This window comes from Poecile atricapillus, chromosome W, assembly GCF_030490865.1.
Source record: "Poecile atricapillus isolate bPoeAtr1 chromosome W, bPoeAtr1.hap1, whole genome shotgun sequence".
NCBI lineage: Eukaryota > Metazoa > Chordata > Aves > Passeriformes > Paridae > Poecile > Poecile atricapillus.
Window position 1 is genome coordinate 104,291,738 of NC_081288.1, and position 21,488 is coordinate 104,313,225.

At 43.1% G+C, this 21,488-nt stretch overlaps 1 protein-coding gene across 1 annotated transcript in view; it reads left to right on the top strand.

Moving 5' to 3' along the window:
* The window catches only part of LOC131591765 (low-density lipoprotein receptor-related protein 6), a 145,749-nt gene that overhangs the window by 44,903 nt on the left and 79,358 nt on the right, over window positions 1–21,488 (top strand). Inside the window, exon 3 of the mRNA XM_058862805.1 lies at window positions 7,386–7,583. Within this exon, the coding sequence (XP_058718788.1) occupies window positions 7,386–7,583 (198 nt within the window). The remainder of the gene's footprint in view (window positions 1–7,385; window positions 7,584–21,488) is intronic.

The window sequence follows — 21,488 nt, forward strand, 5'->3', positions numbered from 1 at the left end:
ATTTTGTCCATGTCCTGTTATAGTAACTATGTCTTAGTTTTCTGTTGGCTTACCTGCCATCTGAACTTGGCAGGGTCTGGTGTGTTGTATCTGGAATGGCTCCTGTGCAAGGGGAATGACTCCTGGATGGAGTCTTCCAAAGCACATTTGGATCTTGCTTCTGTCTTGCAGTCAGCAGGGGTCTATGGATGGTGTAAATTTGTAACAGAGAGGGGAACTTGTATTCCTCTCCTTTTTTTGGGTTTAAACTGGGAAAATTGTTTCAAATACTGTTTTCAAATGCTGGTAAGTTTTGACATGCTTTATGTCCTGCTTGCTCTAGGAGAAACCAAAAAATGGCTTTTCTTTCCTGACTGTGGAAGACATGTCATTAGACCTTTTGTGTCTGGAGATAGTAAAGGTTAATTTACAAGTTCAAGAGACCTTTCCACCTGCTCAAACAATTAAAATTCTGCCCTTGTGGGCATTCAGCAAAAAAATAGCTGCTTCTTGCTTTTTAATGAATATCTTTCTGTTTTTCCTGGGGATCTGTGGCCAAAAGGACAACGATATGCATGAGACTGCAGTGCATCAATGTATAGTTTGATAGCTAAGTCAAACCTTACTTCCTACAGACCCTTAGATATGTCTGGGTAAAAATGAAAAACAATCTCTCAACTGTTTTGTTGGATTGCCCAGCATTTTCTTTAATCTGGAATACTTGAGAAGAGAGGCCACGGTAACTAGCTTGAATATGGAGTTTTTTCTTTTTGGTTATGAGATGAGAATATCATGTATCAATGTCTGTTGATTTCTTATGAAAGACTTTCAGTGGCTTTTCTAAAGCATTATTTTCAGGGTTTATGAATGCCATATACAAAATCTCTTTCTAGTTTTATACTTCATTCTTGATGCTGAGCTAGAGACAAAGCATCACCTTTTGATCTCTATCACAGCTTTTCTTAATTCCAAAAGTGGAATGTTTACATTTATCCTTGTCATGAGGTTAGTTTACCTTTAAGGAAGTTAAAGTTGCTGGGGGCTCTTGGGAGTCTTTTCTCTTGACTAATTATCGGTCATTGCTGAGAATTGACAGCAGTTTTAGCCATTGAAAAGTAGAATCAACTTGTGAACCCCACCTTAAAGTGTACACTCAGAAGTCTGTGGTTGTTCTTTGTTTTCCTGACTGTGAAGGGTGGCGGAGCTCCGGCTGGCTTTCGGTTCTCTGCCCAGGCCATGCGGCCGGGCGGGGGCCGGGCCGGGCCCGCTGCGTCTCTCGTCTCCCGGCCGGGAGATGAGGCTTGCCCCGGGCCAGGTCGGGCTGGGCCGGGCTCGGCCCGATCTCTGGTTCAGCTAGAGGGTTTGCTGTAACTACATTCACTAAAAACTGCCGAGTAAAGAAAGAAAGGAACTCTGAGCCTGCAGCAAGCAGAGATGGAGACCACGCTCTCTAAAAGCAGCTATGAGAAACTTTCCATCGCAGACAGCTTCAGCTCCTGTTCAGCAGAGATCACCGAACCATCTACAAAAGCTTGGGCAAGATTTTAACTCTTTCTTATCCAGATGAGACTTGCGGATTAATCTTTTCATCCAGAGAAAGAAAAGGAGAGTGATCAACATGAAAAAAGACTTTATAAACTACTAGTGGCAAGAAAGAAAAGAGATTTCAAGAAAGGTAGAGAATTAAGAAGATGCTTTAATTAAGCTGAAATATCTTTCTGTTAAAACTATGGAGATGGACAATGAAGTCCTGAAAAGAACTCCTTTAATTCATAATAGAGTATGGGGAGGAATAAGGTGTTCAAAGTGTAAATTTGAGTAAAAACTGGAGTAATTGTGGTATAGTGAAGTGCTGGGAGATTTGAAGCCTTGAGAGGCAATGAGAAAACTGTTTTCTAGTGAAGCTCACAGAAGCAGATGAAGAATACTTTTTTTGCCTTTGACTAACTTATCCTTAAAAATGCTATCCCCAAACTTATGACCCATAACACATTTCAGAGTGATGTGGAATGGGAGGGGTGAGCTTTGATAACAGTAGCTCTGAGCAGCTGATATCAGAGAAAAGAGAAACTATAACAAAAAATAGTTTTCTTGTGAAAAACTCCATAAATTAACAGAAAGGAACTTCTGTTTCTCTACAGAAACTGAGGAAAAGACTATAAAAATAATTAGAACTGTTTAAACCATCAAAATTATAAAGTTTTTGTGTCTGTTGTCATGTGAACGAAAGAATAGTGAGCAGTGAGAAATGAAAAAGTTTTTCTAAAAGTTTATTCTGGTGTTCTTATTCTTGTAGTTTGTCAATAAACTTTTCTTTATTCCTTTTAAGTTTTATGCCTAGTTTGCTCTTATTTTAATCCATATCTCACAGCAAGAAATAAATAATTCTTTTTTTCCCCTTTTTATTAATTACTGGTTCAAAACCACGACAATCCTTTATTTTAGAGATTGATTCCAAGAAAAGGGAAAGTCTGGTGATGATTTTATCTCTCCTGCTAGATAAAGTCTGAGTAGGAGAGTAAAACTATCTCCAAAGTGGAAATCTGCACATTGCCATGATGGTTACAGTTTTGCTTGATTAGTATCCTGCCTAATGTTCTAGGATAAATGCAGATATTTGCATTAAAGTGCTATCACCAGGACAGCATCTTCATCTTGAGGGAACCAGTGTAGAGAATACTGGGCAAAATATTTGTATGCCTTAGAAAATCTGTGTCTCAGTAGAGCTTTTCCTGGTGTGTATAGTGTATTTACACATGGAATTTTACACATGACTTTCACCCATTTGTCAGTCAAATCTTTTAGCATCCCTGACAAGTGAGCTGTGAAGGCTGCAGTGATTTATCTACAATGACCCCTGTTCCTGCACAGGTTCCTGCTATGTGAGCAGTGATGCCATATTGAGGTGTCCCTGTCACACGTCATTGTGTTCCTGTCATGGCACAGAGACCGTGACTAGGTTTGATGCTGAAGGTCTGGGAAGCTGTGAAATAGCTGAGATCTAGTTGCTGAGATCCAAGCACCTGTGGAGTTGTGTTCCTCCTCCAGCCTCCCTGAGGTGCAAGGGATGGGGATGGAGAGTCAGGGTGGGGACAGCTGAAGAGGCACAGCTGGGCTCACTGGTGCTTGCTTGTCAAGCATTTTCAGCACATTTGGGTCATTCAGTTATTTACTAGACACACAGATGCCTTGCAGAAGAGAGAAATAAAAAAGGCTTTGTTTTCAGTGTAAGAAATCTTGGTTTGGTTTTATCCAGTATACATAGCAATGCTTAAGGCATGTGGTTCAGAACCAGCCATGCCTACCAGAGATGGGAAACCGCAGCTCTGTTGGGAACCTGTGGGCTTCTGAACCCAAAATAAGTGTAAAAAGTAAAAGATTCATTGTGTTAGGATGCTAACAGCTCCCTGCTTAATTCACACTCATGCCTCACATAGCTGTTCTTAGTATGTGCAAGAGTGGTGTAGAGGCAACCAAAAAGCTGCAGGTAGGGTAATTTGCACAGAAAATTATGTTGACTGCACTGAATATTAACATAAGATATTATTGTAAAGCAGCTCTGAAAATTGCATTCTACTAATCCACTCAATCAATGAATACACGTATTTACAGAGACAAGCTATTGTAAAAGAGTACAGTTCTCAGCTAGCTAAGAACATATTTTCTCTCATGTTTATCTTGATTGTATCCCCAAAGGATATTTCTTCCTCTCTTTTATGAAGAATTATTTCCATATTTAATTTATATGTACATTTTTTGCTTTTCCTCGAGGACTGGAAATATTTTCTGACTTTTGCAGTCGGCTGCAAAACTTGTTATCGAAACCTTCCTGTCATACTTTTAGTCCCCTTATTTGAAAATCCATTTTTTGTGTTTTTCAATACTGCTGTATGCTTCTGGATTGCAGTTTACCTCCCTTTGTGAACTTGCCTCAGAAAGAGTCTCCATTCAGCTACCTGAAGGGTCACTTGATTCAAATTCTCTTTCATAAACTCCTGAACATTTCTTCTCAAGTCAAGAGCTATTTTCAATAACCAAACATACTTATTGTGTGTAGTTTTCCTGAACTACTCCAGTGCCTCATGTTTAACTTTGTATTTCTTTGTATTTTTTTGTTAGAGGAGTGCCAGTCCTGTTAGAGCTGGAGCAGGCTGTATTTCACAGGGTCCACTGCAGAACTGATGAGCTCCACAGGGGCTGCTGCAGGCTCTGAAGTTTGGCAGCTCCCTGTAGAGCTCAGACGTTCTTAGTTCCTGAACCAAGCATAATTGCTGAGTTGCAACCTTCACTGTGAAGGACCTCACCAAACAATTAGCTGTCCTAATTAGGCAGCTGCTTTTGCCACTGAATAACATTCAGAAAAGTCAACCTTTGTGGATCAGAAAGTTGCAAAGCTGATGGGTACTGGCAATAACTTTGTGTCTCTGCTTACTGTTGGAAATCACTGCTAAATTACAGCATGTAATCTTGGCAAGTGTGAGAGCTTTTTTCTCTGGATGGGAGATATTCTGCCATCAGAGTGCCTAGACTTTATGGGTTTTTTGGAAAAAAAGCTCTGTTACATATTATATTTGTTCGTCGCACAGAAAGAACTGTGACATGCTATTTCATCCTTTTTGTTTGGTTGGGTTTTTGTTTTGCCATGGCAAAACCTTCTATTTGAGGCAAAAATCTAAACTGTGAAATTACAACTACACAGTGCATAGTGATTTCTGAGGCCATTTAGGAGGACGTTTTTTGCCTGGATTCGCCTTATGCACCAGAACGCAAAACCCAAAAAATGCCAGATTTAGAGGCGCAGCGAAAACAGTTTGTAGGAAAAAACTATCAAAACTATTTCTCTGTTTGTTTGTAATTTTTGATGATGGGTAAAATTTAAGATAAACCAACATTCTGAGCCACAGTCAAAACACCAACTATTTTTTAATTTTTTTTTTAAGTCTAAGAACCTTCCTCTCTTCCATAAGTGTATATCAAACACTTGATGTTCCTTAACTCTTTGGAGGGGGGCATGGCTCTGTAATATTGAAAGTTACAAGCACATATAAAAAGAAATACGCTTTGTTGTTGTTGTTGTTTTTCTTCTTTTAGATATTTATAACAGCTCACAACCATTTCCAGAGTCAGCTGGTAAAATGAAAATCTAGATTCCTGAGTTTTAATTGTATTTCAAGGTATAACTAGATGATTTAGCACAAAACATTACTTTTCTCTTAGTATTTTGCTCTATCTCATGGGCTTTGGTGGTGGGTTTTTTTTTTGGTTTTTTTTTTGTTTGGTTTTTTGTACTTGAAATAACTAATGTGGTTGAAGAGGATGGGGAAGAGGGACAATGGCCCTTACCTTGTCTGCAAAGCAGATGCATGTCTGTCATCAGCTGGAGCACAGCTGGTTCCAAAGATTTTTAATGGAGACATTAAAACCCATAGGCTTTCAAGCAAGGTGGAGAAAAACAAACGTGATAGTGAAAAAACCCCAAACTGTAGAAGAAAGTGCACAGAGGTCGCTGGAGCTGATTGGAAATATTACTGAATCTTAAAGCCAGATCTCTGTGTGTGTGTCTCCCTCTGACAAATGAAATAGGGCTGGTTTTGTGAAGTCTGGGGAGCCTATTCTTTCTTACCAAACTACCCCTCCCTATTTTTGCTTGAGTAATTGCATGAGAGGTGAGAGTGAATATGAGGCTGTACAGCAATTAATGAGCTGTTTCAGCCCAAAAAAATCAGTCTAACTGGCTGGTCAGGGCCTTGGAAGTTATTAACCTTGATTTTAAAGTCTTAAGACTTGACAGGTGGAGCAAAGCAGGGCTGTCTTAAAGAAATTTAAAAGTTCATCTTTTTCTCTCTTCTTTCTCACATGCTCACTGGTGAAATGTGGCCTGACTTTTTTTTAACATTTATTTTTTCAATTGTGATTTTTTACTGCATAGCTTGACCAGGTGCCTTGCTACTGTGCTACCTATCTACAAATTATTAGTGGTTTGTCCTTCTTCCTGATGAGAAACTAGTTTATCTTAGGCACTTGTTTATGGCTACAGAAATCTCATGTGTTCTTTCAGATATTTTTGTGTTAAGATAAACGTGTTGCTCCATGAAGAATGACTTACTTGGAATCAAATAGGACAATATTTGTGTTGATCAGCTGCATTTCTGTCCACAGATACTGATGCACATTAAAACAAACATGGTGTGGACATGAATTAAGGGGGAAGATATGACATGGACATATCTTTAAAATAATAATAATTTATTTTTTTTTAAAGAATATATATAGTTGCCAAGAAAAACTTCATCTGCAAGTGCTTCTTAAATGTGCTGCACATTTGTTTCCCTTTAGAGGATGGGTGGGTAGGCCTCTTCACATGTGGGTACCATATACTGACCTGTTGTGGTTGTGTGACAATCTGATTTAGATTAAAGGCTTCAGGTCTTTCCTAATCTGGATTGTTTTGACTGACCCAGGCTGAGGAGCACAGATACAGAGGTAATGCTTGCAGTCATGAGGTTATGAGAAGCAATTTAGGACAGTAGTCTTTTCCAGCTGCAACAACAAAACAGCAAGCACCATGGACACGGTTTGGCTGATCTGTTTATATTCTATGTTACTTCAGTTTAGTTATGCATTTTGTCAACAACCCACAAAAATAAATCCATTTTCTACCACCTGCAGAAAAAGGACAAATATTCTTACCCTCTGCTAGTCTTTAGCCAAAATAAAGTGGTTTCCCTGGATTTGCCTCAGTCTTAAATGTAACTGAGTAGCTTTCCTCTTTCTACTACTTGTTAAATTTTGTTTAAAAATTGATTTATGTTACATGTTTTAAAACTTGCTTGTCCAGTCTTGAAAGATTTTACAGAGTGTTTTTCTCAGTTACTGGATGCAAGCTGTGCTTCTAAGTGTGTTGACTTAGCTGCATATCTCAGAATTTCTCTGGAAATAAAAGGACATGAACTGATCTTCCATCAAAACCACTTCACTGCATCACATGCAGCTATGTCTGCTATAAATCTGCACACCTTCACCCCTAAATTCTGACACATATTAGAGAAGCTGTTGTACTTTTATGACAATTTGTAATATCTGTCTTTGCTGCTTAATGATGAATTTTTATATGGTTGTCAAGATCTGTTGGGTATCTCCAACTTTCTCACTTGACCCAAGGAAAGAAAGAAACATATGGAAGTATAACCTGATATAGTACTGTGGGTTTGTCTTAAGTTGTTTTTCTTCAGCTTTTTGTAAAGTACCTGCTTTGTTTCACCAGGTATGTGACCCTTACACAGTAGAGCAGGGGTCTACAGACATTGTCTCTGCAGAACAGTGAGTGCCTTTGTCTTTATTGAAAATTGTAGATTTATACATGATTGCTTTCTTTTTTTGTCTTTTCTTTTTTCAAATAATTGTAGGTTCATGTACTGGACAGACTGGGGAGAAGTGCCAAAGATAGAGCGAGCCGGGATGGATGGTTCAAGCCGCTCCATTATCGTTAACACGGACATATATTGGCCAAATGGACTGACATTGGATTATGAGGAGCAGAAACTCTATTGGGCAGATGCTAAACTAAATTTCATCCACAAATCAAATTTGGACGGAAGTCATAGGTAAGAAGTTTTTGTTTTATGTGTGTAATGTGGGGATTTTCTTAAAAGATGCTGCCTAAGCAGTATTGTAATCTCTGTTGTGTCAAATTGTCATGTTAGCACTAGCAAAATTTTAAGCAAACCAGTGTTGTCAGAAACTTTTATCCTTCACCATTCTCACCTTTCCAGCACTGTGAAGTAGAATATGTGCTTCTCTTCAGGCTATCCTGTAACCGTCCCAATGACTTTTCTCAGAACCAGTTCCATAAAAAAATCCTTGAATCTGGTTCTTAATTGTGTAAGACTATATAGTAAAATTGTCTCTTTTCAGTAGGTCTTCTGTGCAGTGTTTCAGAAATGCAGAAGATATGAGAAAATGGATCATCATATATTAGCATTTTGGTTTCACTAATCCTAGGGGCTGGGAAATCAGTGGAAAACAGTCCTTACAGGAGAACTGTGTTAAAATGACTGTTTTCCTTGAACAGTTTTATAGCAATGAAGGGATTCTTTTTGATCCAGTCACAGCTACTTCTTAATTAAGGGTATGACTGGTACTTTGTGTGTATACATTTATCTCTAATTTGGGCAATGACTCTCTTCATTTGATGAGCTTTGACAAGTACTGCTTGCACACAGGAATAAATCACAGTTAGCTTGTGCCCAAGGTGTCATATGAAGAGATGATTTTTTGTGGGGTTGCTCTTTGCAAATTTTTGTGATGTTTCTGCTTGTTTAGTTGGGCATGAAATATCCTTTCTTATGCTCTTTGTTCTCTTAGGCTCTTGGCCTCTTAGGAATTTACCCACCTTTCACCAAAAATGTTAATTTGACATAAATAAATGAATTCTATTGATAAGATTATTGTTTTGTTGACTGGCAAGTAGGACCACAGGCAACATGCATGAAACATGGCCACTGACTTCCTGTGATATTTATTTTGAACTCCACAATGTCTTTGTAATGCTGGTTTGAAAGGTTACATCGCTTTCCTCCTAAGCTCTGCCTTTTAAGCGATCACAAGTTCATGCAGTATGTTTGTAATGGTGTTTGTTCCTGGAAGGTACCTGGAGCTGGATGCAGTTTTAAATTTGTGTCTTTGGATATCAGTATTATGACCAGCTTGGCTAATTCAAAACATGAACTGTGGATATCTATTTTGAAGTAGTCCTTCATTTGCTATTTGTTTCGCAAGAAATAAAACTTAGTACCAAAAAGAGAGAAATATTTCATAGAGATTCTTTCAAGGAAGAGGACTGTCGCATAAGTTTTCAAGTAATGTAGAGAAAAGGACAGAAAGTATCAGGTACAGTAGCAATTTGAGTATTTTTTATTTTATCTGGTGTCTCCAGCCTTTCTTGTTCTAGAGCTACTTCAGTGTTTCCTGCTAGCACTTCTGCTTTTTTGACCTTGTTTTGCTACTGACTTCTTTGCAGTTTCTCTCTTGCTGGTGATCCGTTCCACAGTGGTGTAAATATACTTGGGTTTGGTATTCTGTTTTTATTTTCATGGTGTTTATTCTCTGTTCTGCCTTGGTTAACCTGGGGGATGAGGCTGTGGAGGTGCTGAATTTTCTTGGTGCAAGGGGCTGATCAGCCTTGTCTGTGTGTAGACAGTTGTGTCCAACAGCTGCCTCATGGCACAGAAGTGAAATCACCTGACTCCCAGTAGTTATCTCATTCCACAGAAAATTCTCTGGAATTAGTTGATCCTGTAATAAAGACCTGTGTAGACTAATAGTTTAGATTTTTAGATCTACTAATTCTTTCTTACACAGCCATAAAAACAGTCAAATGCTTTAAGTTGGATTTATTTTTTAAATTGATACATTTCAGTTATCAGGAATATGTTGTGGCAGTATGATAATATATTGCTATTTGAGGGGCAGAAAGGGAAGTCATCCTTAGAAAAGAAAGCACATATGATTTCCCTTAAGCACTCAGAGGTACAAACCAATTCTGACCGCACCTGTTTTTCCCTAGGCATGTGAGAAAGTTCTGAAGATTTAAAAAACAGTCAACATCTGTATCCAGGCTCTTTGGTTTCATTTTTTATTCTTTACAATTGAATCATGGGGGGGGGGGAAGGAAAGAACTGCAGAAGTTAGGCTGTTCTACAATGGGAGTTTAGGGGTTGTTTTTTTCTGCTGTGACCTCTTAGCCTCTGCCTGTATTAAGAAAAAATATCTTCTGAGGCTCTCCAAAGTCAGGGGGTTTTTGTGCAGATACTGTGTTTTTGTTACTCAACAACTTCAGATTTTTCAATGTGATATTTTACAGTTGCAATTCTGTGTTTTATCTCTTAATTATTTTGTTCATCTTTTTCAGTAATTGATATACTAATACTAGAAAAGAAAACACAGTTTCTAATTTTGCAGCCAAAGCAAAAACCTTTGAGATTTTCCTTTTCAGTGGAAAACATCCCACCCCAAACCACAAAGCCTTTTGTCTTTTTTCCTAGCCATCTCCAAACCCTCAAAAATAAGCAACTAACAAAAAACTCCACCTAATTTTCCACCATCACCTTTTAAGAGGGCTGTTGGTTAGGTTTTTTTCCTTAAGAGTTAAATGTGGGGGAGAACAAGTTCATTATCAAGTGCCTAATCTAACTTAAACCAGACTCTAGTTTATTTAGAAACTGCCAGTTCTGGTGTTTTCCTTGATATTTAGACCATTCTTCTAAATTGCTGCTTTATATTTATACTTGCTTGCTTTGAGGTTTTTTGTCTTTAAATTTTTCCTGATCAGAACAGATTCTTCTATCCTTGTGAAGTGTTACTAGTTTTTCTGATGCTTTACCTAATGTCTGGGAAAATAAATGCTTCTGGAAGTTGGTGCTATTGAAATGAAAAAGGCAAATGAGTTACTGAAAGACAATATCTTCATAAAAATTTGGTCTTTTAGATCTGGATAGTTAGATTAGTAAAGATTTCATCTGTCAGGTTTTTTTAGTGTTGCATGAGAGGTGGTGGGAAAGAGTCTGTAGCAGGTAAACAATTATAAAAGCCTCATGTAAAGTAGGGTGGCATAAGTTTTAATTGCTTTGAGAGGAATATTTGGTAGGAACTAACATCCTTCTATAAAAAAAAATTCAAACAGTTCAGAGAAAACTGATTTTGTGGTTTGGAAGATGAAAAAATACAGTGTAAATAGGAAAATATTTTAATTGGTGTCACTTACAGTATGAAAGTATTGAAGTTCAGACCTCAGAGATCTAAATTTGGAAGGAATTCTCTAGAAACTGACAATGTATTTCTAAATCTGTAAGAAATCTGAAACTTTTTTGTTCTTTTATTCCTACAGTCTGAATATTAGCTCTCTACACCTGATACAACACAAGAATTAAAACTTTTAAGATTTATATCTCAGAGAAATACTTTGATCTGAATCATGATGTATCCTGAGTTGGGAGGGACCCGCAGGGATCATCCAGTCCAACTCCTGGCCCTGCACAGACACCCCAACCATCCCACCCTGTGCATCCCTGAGAGCGCTGTCCAAACGCTCCTGGAGCTCTGGCAGCCTCGGGGCCATGACCATTCCTGGGAGCCTGTTCGGTGCCCGACACCCTCTGAGGGAAGAACCTTTCCCTGATGTCCAGTCTGACCCTCCCCTGACACAGCTCCAGCCGTTCCCTCGGGGCCTGTCCCTGGTCCCAGAGAGCAGAGCTCAGTGCCTCAGTGCTCCTCTTCCCCTCAGGAGAAGCTGTGACTGCCATGTCTCCCCCCAGACATGTCTCCAGCTGAACAGACCAAGTGTCCCCAGCTGCTCCTCACACAGCTTCCCCTCAAGGCCCTTTACCATCTTCATGCCCTCCTTTGGGCACTCTCTAATAGATTAATGTCTTTCTTACATTGTGGCACCCAAAACTTCACACAGTATTTAAGGTGAGGCTGCCCCAGAGCAGAGCAAGGCCTGGTGCCCACAGGACAGGGATATCCCTCCTGGCTCCAGGGCACTGCAGCCTCATGTCCAACTGGCCATTGACCAGGACCCCCAGGTCCCTTTCTCTGACACTGCTTTTCAGCCTCTTTCCCAGTCTGTCCATGCATCCAGGGCTGCCCCATCCCAGGTGCATGACAGACATGAATCCTTTATTTCTTGTTTACAAGGGTCTGGAAAGTCAAAGAGTACAATAGGCTGGTGGGAGGAATATGCAGAGAGAGAAACAAATTATAAGCCTTGGTTATTGGGGTTTGGTGGAGTTTTTTTCACCTCTTCCAGTAGGACTGGAGTCACATTGAGCCACTAAAACCGGCATGCAGCATGACAGCTCTGGCAATAGTACTCAGTAAAATATGTGGTAGAGTCATAAATTCATGAGAAAACCTCTCCTGCAAATGTTACAGGGATGATTATGGTTCATTACCTGTTAGCCGTGGGATTTACTAGCCCTAGCTGCTCCAGTGTTGGGCTCATTAGAATAAAGACAAAGAGCAAAGAACTCGATGACTAATGCCCTTGATTTGCCAGTGAGAGAAAGGAATGAACAGTTTTTCATGTCAGAATGCAATAATTAAAGAACTAAATTGATGCATAGAAGAGATGATTTTGGTTTTTTGCAGCTCTTGCCCTGCTCTTATCAGAGAGAACAGTTGCTTTTTGTGGGACTAATTAAACAAAACTGAAATGCAGACAGCTCTCGTGAGTAGAGTCCCCAAGATAGGTTGGCCTGCTAAAGCAGTTCTTGAATTAATTTCCTCTTCCTTTACCCTGCAGCAGCAGTTCTAATTAACGTTAACACGTTACTGGCTGAAGGGAAATGCACTTACAAGGTCCCCCAGGAAGAGTTTGTGCTAATGAGATGGTTTTTGAGGCCACTGTAAGAAAACATACTTTTAGCAACTGTCAGAAAGCAGGAAAGCTCTTGCAAGAGGTGAATGTCTTAAGTTTGTACTTGAGCATTGATTTTTCTAGTTTTTCTTTTCAAGCATTGGCTCATGTCTGTCTGCCAGATGATTAGTTGCAGATGTGTTGAAACACTAAAAATACTGTATCCCTGCATATAGAAGAGGATTTTTTCCTTATTTGCCTATAATGTGTACAGTACATGACATTATGTACAAGGTATAAAATCTCATGATCTTTCTGTACATTTCTGTGGGATAAAATTGCTTAACGCTTTCAAGCAAGGAAGAGGAACCAGTCAGTGGTGAGAAGCCTGTTTCAATACCTCACCAACACAGGCCAGTGCAGAATCCAAATAATGCCCTAATGAAAACTGCTAGGGAATCCTGCATAAACAGAATTAATTAGATGATTTGGACATAGAGCTAGGGTGAATTTCTTGGTTCTTCCCCAGGGTGCTTCTGAAAAAAAAAAATGCTGGAAAAGTGAAGCTTCAAAACATCTGTTTTCCTGAAAAATGACCTACAGAATGACTTCATTTCTTAACCATGATTTGATTTCTGATTGACTTTTTCAGACTTTCATTGCACGTAGGATTTGAAATGTCATTGCTAGACCTGTTTGTTATATATTCTTTCTGGAAACATGTGGCAATTGTGGCTTAAAGAAGTGGCAAAAGAGAAAAACACTTTGGCCTGAAAACAGAGCATTATATCCCACAAATTATCTTTCTTGCTTACTTTCTCAGGTAATTAAAAGCAGGCTTGTTTTCTGATAGGAATATTTGGACAAGCATTCATGGTAAAAAGTGCAGCTTAGTTTTCTGAGTTTGCTTTGCAATTGTTTTTGTTAGGTTGGCAGGGGAGGAAATCCTGTGAGCTGAGGGAACCAGAGCTCCCTGCCGTTCTTGTGGCATCCTTCGTGTGGTATTTTATGGGTGTGTCTTAGTCTTTGGTCCTGCTCCATCTGATTCATGCTCTGAGTGCTTTGGCCACTTGCTAGGATTTCCAGTTGTCACAAGCTGAAGATGTGTAATTCCTGCAATTTTCTTAATACTTGAAGCATCAAGCATTCTGTTGATAGCAAAAAAGGTTTTGTTTAAAATATTTTAATTTGCTTCATGCAAACCTCTTATATGCTTTCTTTAATATGATGAGCACTAAAAGCAGGGTTTTTTTTTTCCCTTTCTGATAGCCTGGGAGATAGTAATAGGTCTGGGATCCCTCACAGGGACACTGGAGAAATGGAGTGAAACATAAATGTCAAAAATGCTTATATCCTGCCCTAGCAACTGAACACAGGCAGCCTCAGGAGTCACCTGAAAGGAGTTTTGCTACTGTGAAGCTGGAATGTAAATGGTTTAGAGACATACAGGACAGAACATCTAAAGTAGCCCAGGTTTTCTGCAGGTGTTCTGATTAGATCTTGAGACTAGAAAACTGTAATGCAGCAAGAATAAAAGGCATTTGGTTCATGGAAAGTGTTTACTTGATTACTTTTATGGAGAAATGCTGTTATGCTTGGATATAAAACATCTGTTAATATTCTAGGAGGAAATTAGGATTTAATTTAGGAACAGTAGTTTTTATGATATTTTAAATTTAAATTATCTTGATCATTGGTGGCTTTCTTTTGGTGATCTAAATTAGTAAATTTCATAGCTATAACGTTGCTTTGAATGCTATTATTAGTTCAAAAAGAAATAAAGGCAGACTGAGGAAATCCTGGTTATAATAAAGGATATGAATTTAATGCTTTTTGGTAATTTTGCTGTTAATTTTTATTTCAAGTGAGTTTAGTATTTGTCTGAAATGCATATTATCCTGAAGCAAGAGCTTTTTTGTCATTGTTAATATAAAACTGGGTAGACTGTCTATGAAGTTTCATGTATCTATTCTGTTTCAGAGTTCAGTAGTCCCTTTTGTAATTCCTGCTTTAACTTGTTTATTATTTGTTTCCTTTTCTTCACAAAGTGTTTCACAGGACTCTTTAACACAGTAAGAATAGAACATAGGTGAATATATTTCAATGGGATCTATATTTTCTCCAGATAGTAGAAAACTCTACCATAGCAAGTATTTATTGTAATGGCATCTCTGATTACCATGATGATAGTTGTGTTTGGGAAATCATAATATTCAACACAGACTGAATTTAATTTCTGTGGAAACTGCTTGTTTTTCTCTCTGTTTCTCTTCTCACCTTCCTTCTCTGCTCTGTCCCTTTATGCATTTCCTTCCCAGCCAACTCAACAGAGATGTTGGCCTTTTAAATGTCAATCACCATCCAGATTTTAAGGCAAATTTTTGTGATTATATGCCTGGTGCAGGGAAGATTATTAAAGTTAGTGTGTGCTTAGTACCATCTAATATAGAGCAAATTTACATCTTGCTGAAGCCCTGGGGATGTCTCCTGAATGAATAACATTGCTCCTTATCCCCAGCTCTCACTTTCCCATTGTCTCTGGAGTCTCTTTCTAAATGAGACTAATGATACAAGTGCAGCAGTCTGAAGGAACCAAGGAGCTTGGTGAAGGATGATAGGGTGGTGTGCCTTTTGCTGTCGTATCAGTTGTTCCAGTCATGCCTGGCCTGATCATGTAGCTGCTACCAAAGGGCTGTCCCCTCCCATCAGCCCAACTCATGGCAGCACTGTACCTGGAACCCAGCTTGGGGCCAGGAATGTGGAGACCTCTCTACTCCCTGACCCTGTATATGTGCTTGTGAACCACCCTGGAGGTGGAAGGCACCTGCTCCCACCAGCTTTGTGCAGCAGCTGAATACTACAGGTTGTCGCTGCCCGCTCGGCCCCTTTTGCCTCGGCTAGCTGTGGCCGATGTCAGCGGCAGGAGTGGGGAACCAGGCAAGCACTGCGAGGCTCAACCTGGAACCTCCAGAGCTCCTCTGCGCTCTGGCGTCGTGGCTCACAGGGCGACACGGGTTGTGACGAAGGGAGAAAGAGTGCTCAAGCTCTCCCGATTTCCCAGGAACAAGTTTATTCCAACAGGTGCAGGGCTGGGATCACAGGGGAGAGGTCTGAGCCGAGACCCTGGGCACCCCCATGCGCCAGGTTTTAAGGACCGTGGGCGGCTCATATGGTGACCAATGGGACAACAGCAACGGAGGGGTTATGGGTGGGGATTACAATATGCAGGACCAATGGTAGGGACCCGGGGGGGGGGAAAGCAACTGTACAATCAATGGGGCGTCGAGGAAGGGATGATAGGCAAGGAAAGAACTGGAACAAAAGGTGGGGGTTCACATAGATTGACAGGGCTTAGGGGCAGGATTGGGGTGATGGATGGGGAACAATCTGGAAAAATGGGAAGGGTCTACAATGATGGGCAACTGGGGACAAACCATTCTTTATGACCGGGGAGCAACTGGGGTAAACCACCTCTGAACTTAATAAAACCAAGCAATATGGGCGGCAACATCTCCCCCTTTCCTTTTAAGAAACAGAGGAAGGCGTGGGGTCTAGGGGAGCAGAGGGTACAGCAAACCATTCGGGAGCGGGAGAGGGAGGAGGAGGAGGAGGGGAAAGAGGGTTTACATCAACATAGTTAACTTGCCGTGGGGGGGATAACAAAGAAAGGATGGATTGAATTAAACACTTCCGCAACACCGCGAATGTACCTAAAATAATAAAAAATTACAAAAACAATCTATAATATGGTCCTTATAACAGAAGAGAGCCATCCGGAGACACCCCATCCTGCAGGAGCACGGTGGCCAGTGCGACGTTCGGGGTGGTCATCCTTCTGATGGCTCTCTAAAAATAAAGGAAAACAAATACTTCAGTTAACATAAAGGGAGAGCAAAAAATCAATAGAGAAAAGGGGTTCGAGACATTCCTCCTCCTCGTCGTCCTCGGGGGTTACTGGGGCGGCCTGCACGGACGCAGCGACATCCTCTTGCTCATCTGGTGGCCTGGTAGGATGTTTTGGGACATAAGGTTTCACCCACTTTTGTGGGATCCACCTTAGTCCCTGGGGCGAGGAGACGCAAGCGTAACCTCGCCCCCAGGTCACCAGATCGAATGGACCCATGATCTTTTGGGTTTCTGGGTCCCGGACCAGCACTGGAGGGCGATGTTGGAGCTCGTAGTTGCTGGTGGAGTTAAAGTGCAGTGCCACTGGAGGATTGGGATTAGTATCAGTACAGTTCAGAAAATTGATAGTAAACAGCGCCTTTGATAGCCTATCCTGAGGGGCGCAACCTTTCATTGAATCCCATTGACGTTTTAGGACGCGTTTGAGCGACTGGTGGGCTCGCTCCACAATCGCTTGGCCGGTGGGGGAGTGTGGGATGCCTCTCTTATGTGTCACTCCCCAACTCTGCAGGAATTCTTCCAGTTTTCTGGAAGTGTATGCTGGGCCATTATCTGTCTTTAGCTCTTTGGGGACCCCCAGCACAGAGAAAGCCTGCATGAGGTGTTTGCAGACATGCTCGGCTTTCTCTCCTGTGTGGGCAGAAGCAAAGACTGCCCCTGAGAAAGTGTTTATGGATACATGTACGAACTTCAGCCCGCCAAATTCGGGAATGTGAGTTATATCCATCTGCCACACCTCACAGCTCCCCAGGCCTCGAGGGTTCACCCCCGCCCCTAGAGAGGGCATGACGGTGGTCTGGCAATGGGGGCATGTGGCCACAATGGCTCTGGCCTGATCCCGCCGCAGGTGGAATTGGCGGACCAGGCCAGGCACATTCTGATGGAACATTTGGTGGCTCAGCTTAGCTTGTTGGAACCGATCGGGGAGCTGAGCCATGGAAACAGGGGCAGCGAGGGAATCAGCCATCTGGTTTCCCTCGGCTACTGGGCCGGGGAGATCTGTGTGCGACCTCACATGCATCACGAAAAATGGTTGCTTCCTGTGGGAAACAGTATATATTAATTTAGAAAGCAACTCGAACAATTTTGGGTTAGAGACCTCCTTCAGGGCAGCGTGTTCTGCTCTGGCAACCACCCCTGCAACATAGGCCGAATCAGTGACTAAATTGAAAGGTTCAGAGAACCTCTCAAAGGCCCTGACGACTGCATCCAACTCAGCAACCTGTGGAGATCTCTCCACATATTGAACATCTGCTTCCCACTGCTGAGTCTCAGGATTTCTCCAAGTCACCACAGACTTGTGAGATGCCCCGGATGCGTCAGTGAACACAGTCAGGGCTTTGAGGGGCTTCCTGCTCCGTACTTCTTTTGGAATTGGTTCGAATTTGGAATTGAAAAATTTGTGGGCAGGGGCATGAACAGAGACTTGGCCCTCAAAACTATCCAAAGCAATCTGGAGTGTCTCATTTTCCCGAAGTAACTGATTAAACATTTCTTTTTTCAGCTTATCTGGGGACTCTTTGTCCCGAGACAAGCTGACTGGTACCCGAATGCATGCAAAGTCGCACCCAGCCATCTCCCGAAGCCTGGCCCGAGCTCTCCCGATGAGCTGAGCCATCAGCTCCTGTGGCCGGGTGACACTTTTGGACCTTTGATGGCTCAAGAAAACCCACTCTATGATCAAGAGGGGATCCTTTGAGCCCTGGTCCCACTGAAAAATCAGCCCACTGAGGTGTGGCATTCTCCCGAGCACAATAAACTCAAAAGGCAGGGTCGGTTCGTACCGATGCGCCTGTCTTTCGACAAGCGCCTCTTCTACTTTCTCCAGGGCTTTCCTCGCTTCTGGGGTCAGGGTCCTGGGAGAACTCAGCTCCTTCTCCCCCTTCAAAAGTGTGAAGAGGGGGGCTAGGTCTCCAGTGGAAAGGCCCAGCCAAGGCCTGACCCAGTTTAAGGTCCCACACAGCGAGTGAAGGTCTGACAAGGTTTTCGGATTGCTGTTTATTGCCAATTTTTGAGGCACAACGGTCCTCTCAGCAATCCGCAGACCCAGATATTTCCAGGGTGGCATCCGTTGAACTTTATCCTCCTGGAGTTGAAAGCCTGCAGATGTTAAAGCCTTAACCACTCGGTCAAGTGATCGGGTGAGTAGATCGTCATGGGGGGCGCACACTAGGACATCATCCATATAGTGATGGATGATGACCTCCCCCATCTCTTTGCGCACGGGAGACAGCAATGAGGAGACATACCACTGGCAGATGGTGGGTAAATTCTTCATGCCTTGTGGCAACACCCGCCAGTGGAATCTCCTCATTGGGGCTTCTCGGTTGAGGGTGGGCACCGAGAAGGCAAACCGTGGGGCGTCATCAGGGTGCAAGGGAATTTGAAAGAAGCAGTCTTTTATATCAATTACGGCCAAATCCCAATTTCGGGGGAGCATCGTTGGGGTAGGCATCCCTGGTTGGAGGGGCCCCATGTCAACAATGATCTTATTGATGGCACGAAGGTCGTGAAGGAGCCGCCACTTGTCTTTCCCCGGCTTCCGGATAACAAATACCGGGGAGTTCCAAGGGCTGGTAGTCTCTACAATATTACCTTTTAATAATTGCTCCTCCACGAGCTCGTTGAGCGCCCTTAATTTGTCTTTTCGAAGCGGCCACTGATCAATCCAGATTGCTTCATCAGTGGTCCAATCAAGTTTTTGGAAGGGGCGCTCCACAGTGGCCGCTATTAAAAATCCCGAGGGGTTTTCGGGATTTCGATCTTTACCCCCCATTGTGACATAAGGTCTCTCCCCCACAAGGGAACCTGAAAATCCGCAACAAATGGGCGCAGGTTTGCCAATTGCCCATCCGGCCCCATAATTTGCACTACGCTCCTTGATACTTGCGCTAATTGAGTACCCCCTATACCCTGAATTTTCCCTGCCACAGGTTGCAGCTCCCAATGCGACGGCCATCTCCTCTGGGGGATGATCGTCACATCTGCCCCCGTATCAAGCAGACCCTTCAGATGGACAGATTCCGCACCCTGCTTGATGCTGCAATCGATGATGGGTTTGTCCTCACCCACTATTTCTGTCCAGTAGACGCCTGGTGCGTGGTCGTCCACTGGGACTCCCTCCGGGACAGGAATGTATTGGGCTATGATTTGCCCCTTCGGGAGAAAATATGGTGGGTGAATGCAGCGCGCTAAGAGGATGAGATCTTCCGGACCCTCTGGGAAGGTGATCGGGGAGATCTCAATCTCTGGGGGTGTGTGTTTAGTGTCCCCGATGGCGATGTACTTACAGTCACATCCAGTATTTTTCTTGCCTCCCTCCAGTGGATCCACAGCAACTACTGTCCAGTGCTGGGTTCGAAAGAGGATGTCCTTGGTGGTGGTTAGATGTCGCGTCCGGTTGGGTGTCCAAGCCTGATGTAAAAAGCCCCCCTCCCCCGCAAGACCTGCCCCATTTATCGCTTCGCGCGGGGCAGGCTCGCGGAGCTCCCCTAGTTTTTTTTTATTATTGTATTGCTTGCCCTCGCCCCCGCACTGCTCCCTTGGCTAGGATGCCCTGCCGGGCAGTCCCTAGCTAGATGTCCAGGTTGCCTGCAGCGGAAACACAGTGGTTGACGCGCTGGTGATGGTGGAAACTGCGTCACTGCTGCAGTAGGCGCTCGTCTCAACTGTTGCGGTGGGATGGCTCTGGACATCCCCATCATCGGCACCTTCTTGGAGCAGGCTTCGATGAGGATGTCTAGTGTCGGGGTTGGGTAGAGAGGCAAACTGAAAATTATCTGTTTACAAATGTCATTGGCATTGGCTTTTGCCACTTCTAATACAAGCTGTTCTTGTAGATTTGCCTCTTCTACTTGCTTCTCTGCCTGGGCTTGCAATCTATTGATAAACTTATTAAAAGGTTCATTAGGGAGCTGGAAAATACTCATTAAATTTATCTGGGGTCCCTCCTCAGGTAATGTATTGAAAACCTTTTCTGCGGCCTCCATGACTTTAATCAGGACAGGCCGGGGTAATACCCTGGCCTGCTCCTCTGGCTTGTCCCAATTTCCCTCACCGCACAAGTGATCTAAAGTCAGAGGGACTCCATCTATACATCCATCAATACTGTGCAAGAGGCTCGGAAGGATGGTCTCTAATGATCTCTTCCACCCCTGTTTCCACAACCTGAAGTCAGCTGTGGAAAGGAGGTAGGAAAACAACTCCTTCAGATCACTGGGCACCATTTCGTTCGCAGAAAAGGTAGCTTTTAATAGACCTTTAAAATATTCGCTACCCCTCCCGAACTCCTTCTGTGCCTTGCACAGCTCCCTCTTAATTTGGAAGGAGAGGGCTTCCCATTCCCGGGACCGCCCACCCCTTCCACGAAAAGTCACCGGTGCGGCAAGGGGGATTTCTACCTGTTCCGGGTTCTGGCTTCCAGGCTTACCACCTCTAGCTCCCAAAGCATGGGAACTGGATGTGGGACCGTGGGAACCGGAAGAAAGGGCGTGGGAACCAGGAGCCGGAGGGGGCGGGACTGGAGGACCGACTGAGGAGGAGGGCAAGGGGGAGGAGCGGCAATCAGAAAAGGCGGGGTTTAGGTGCATGACTTCAGAGGGGCCCGCCCCTGAGGAGGAGGAGGTTTTCGAGGGGAACTGGGTGGAGTTAGGGTAGGGAGAAAGGGTGGAGCCAGGGAGGAAAGGGTTGTTCTTGGGGGTCTGAAAGGGATTATGGGGAGAAGAGGCACAAGGGAAGGTCCCAGCCATGTGGTCCCCGCCATCTTGTGCCCTCCGGGAGCCCTTTTGAGGGTTAGGAGAGGGGTAGGGGAACACAGGGGAACATTGGAAACTGGGGGAAACTGAGGCACGGGGATCTGAGGGTGAAAACTGGGGACTTGCAACCTGGGAAATGTTTAGCTGAGGGTTTGTAACTGGGGAGACGGGGGAATGGAAAAGTGCTCTGGTAACTTGGCCAGGGCTACCAGGGCAGGGGTTCTGGGAGAGACGTGGGGAGCCAGGGATCCTGTTGCCCTTGGGGGAACCCTGAACAGGAGAACTTGCCCTGCAGGTCGCTCCGCAGGTCTCCCTCAACTCGGGATCAGGAGGAGGAGAACACGGGGATGGGAAAACTGGGGAAACTGGGGCAGTTTGTGGCTGTTGCTCCTGCATTTTTTTTTCTTTTATTACGGCAGACTGAATTAAGATAAACAATGTTACAAATTTGTCAGCCGATGTATCTCCTTCATTCACTAACTCTGTTAACTTTG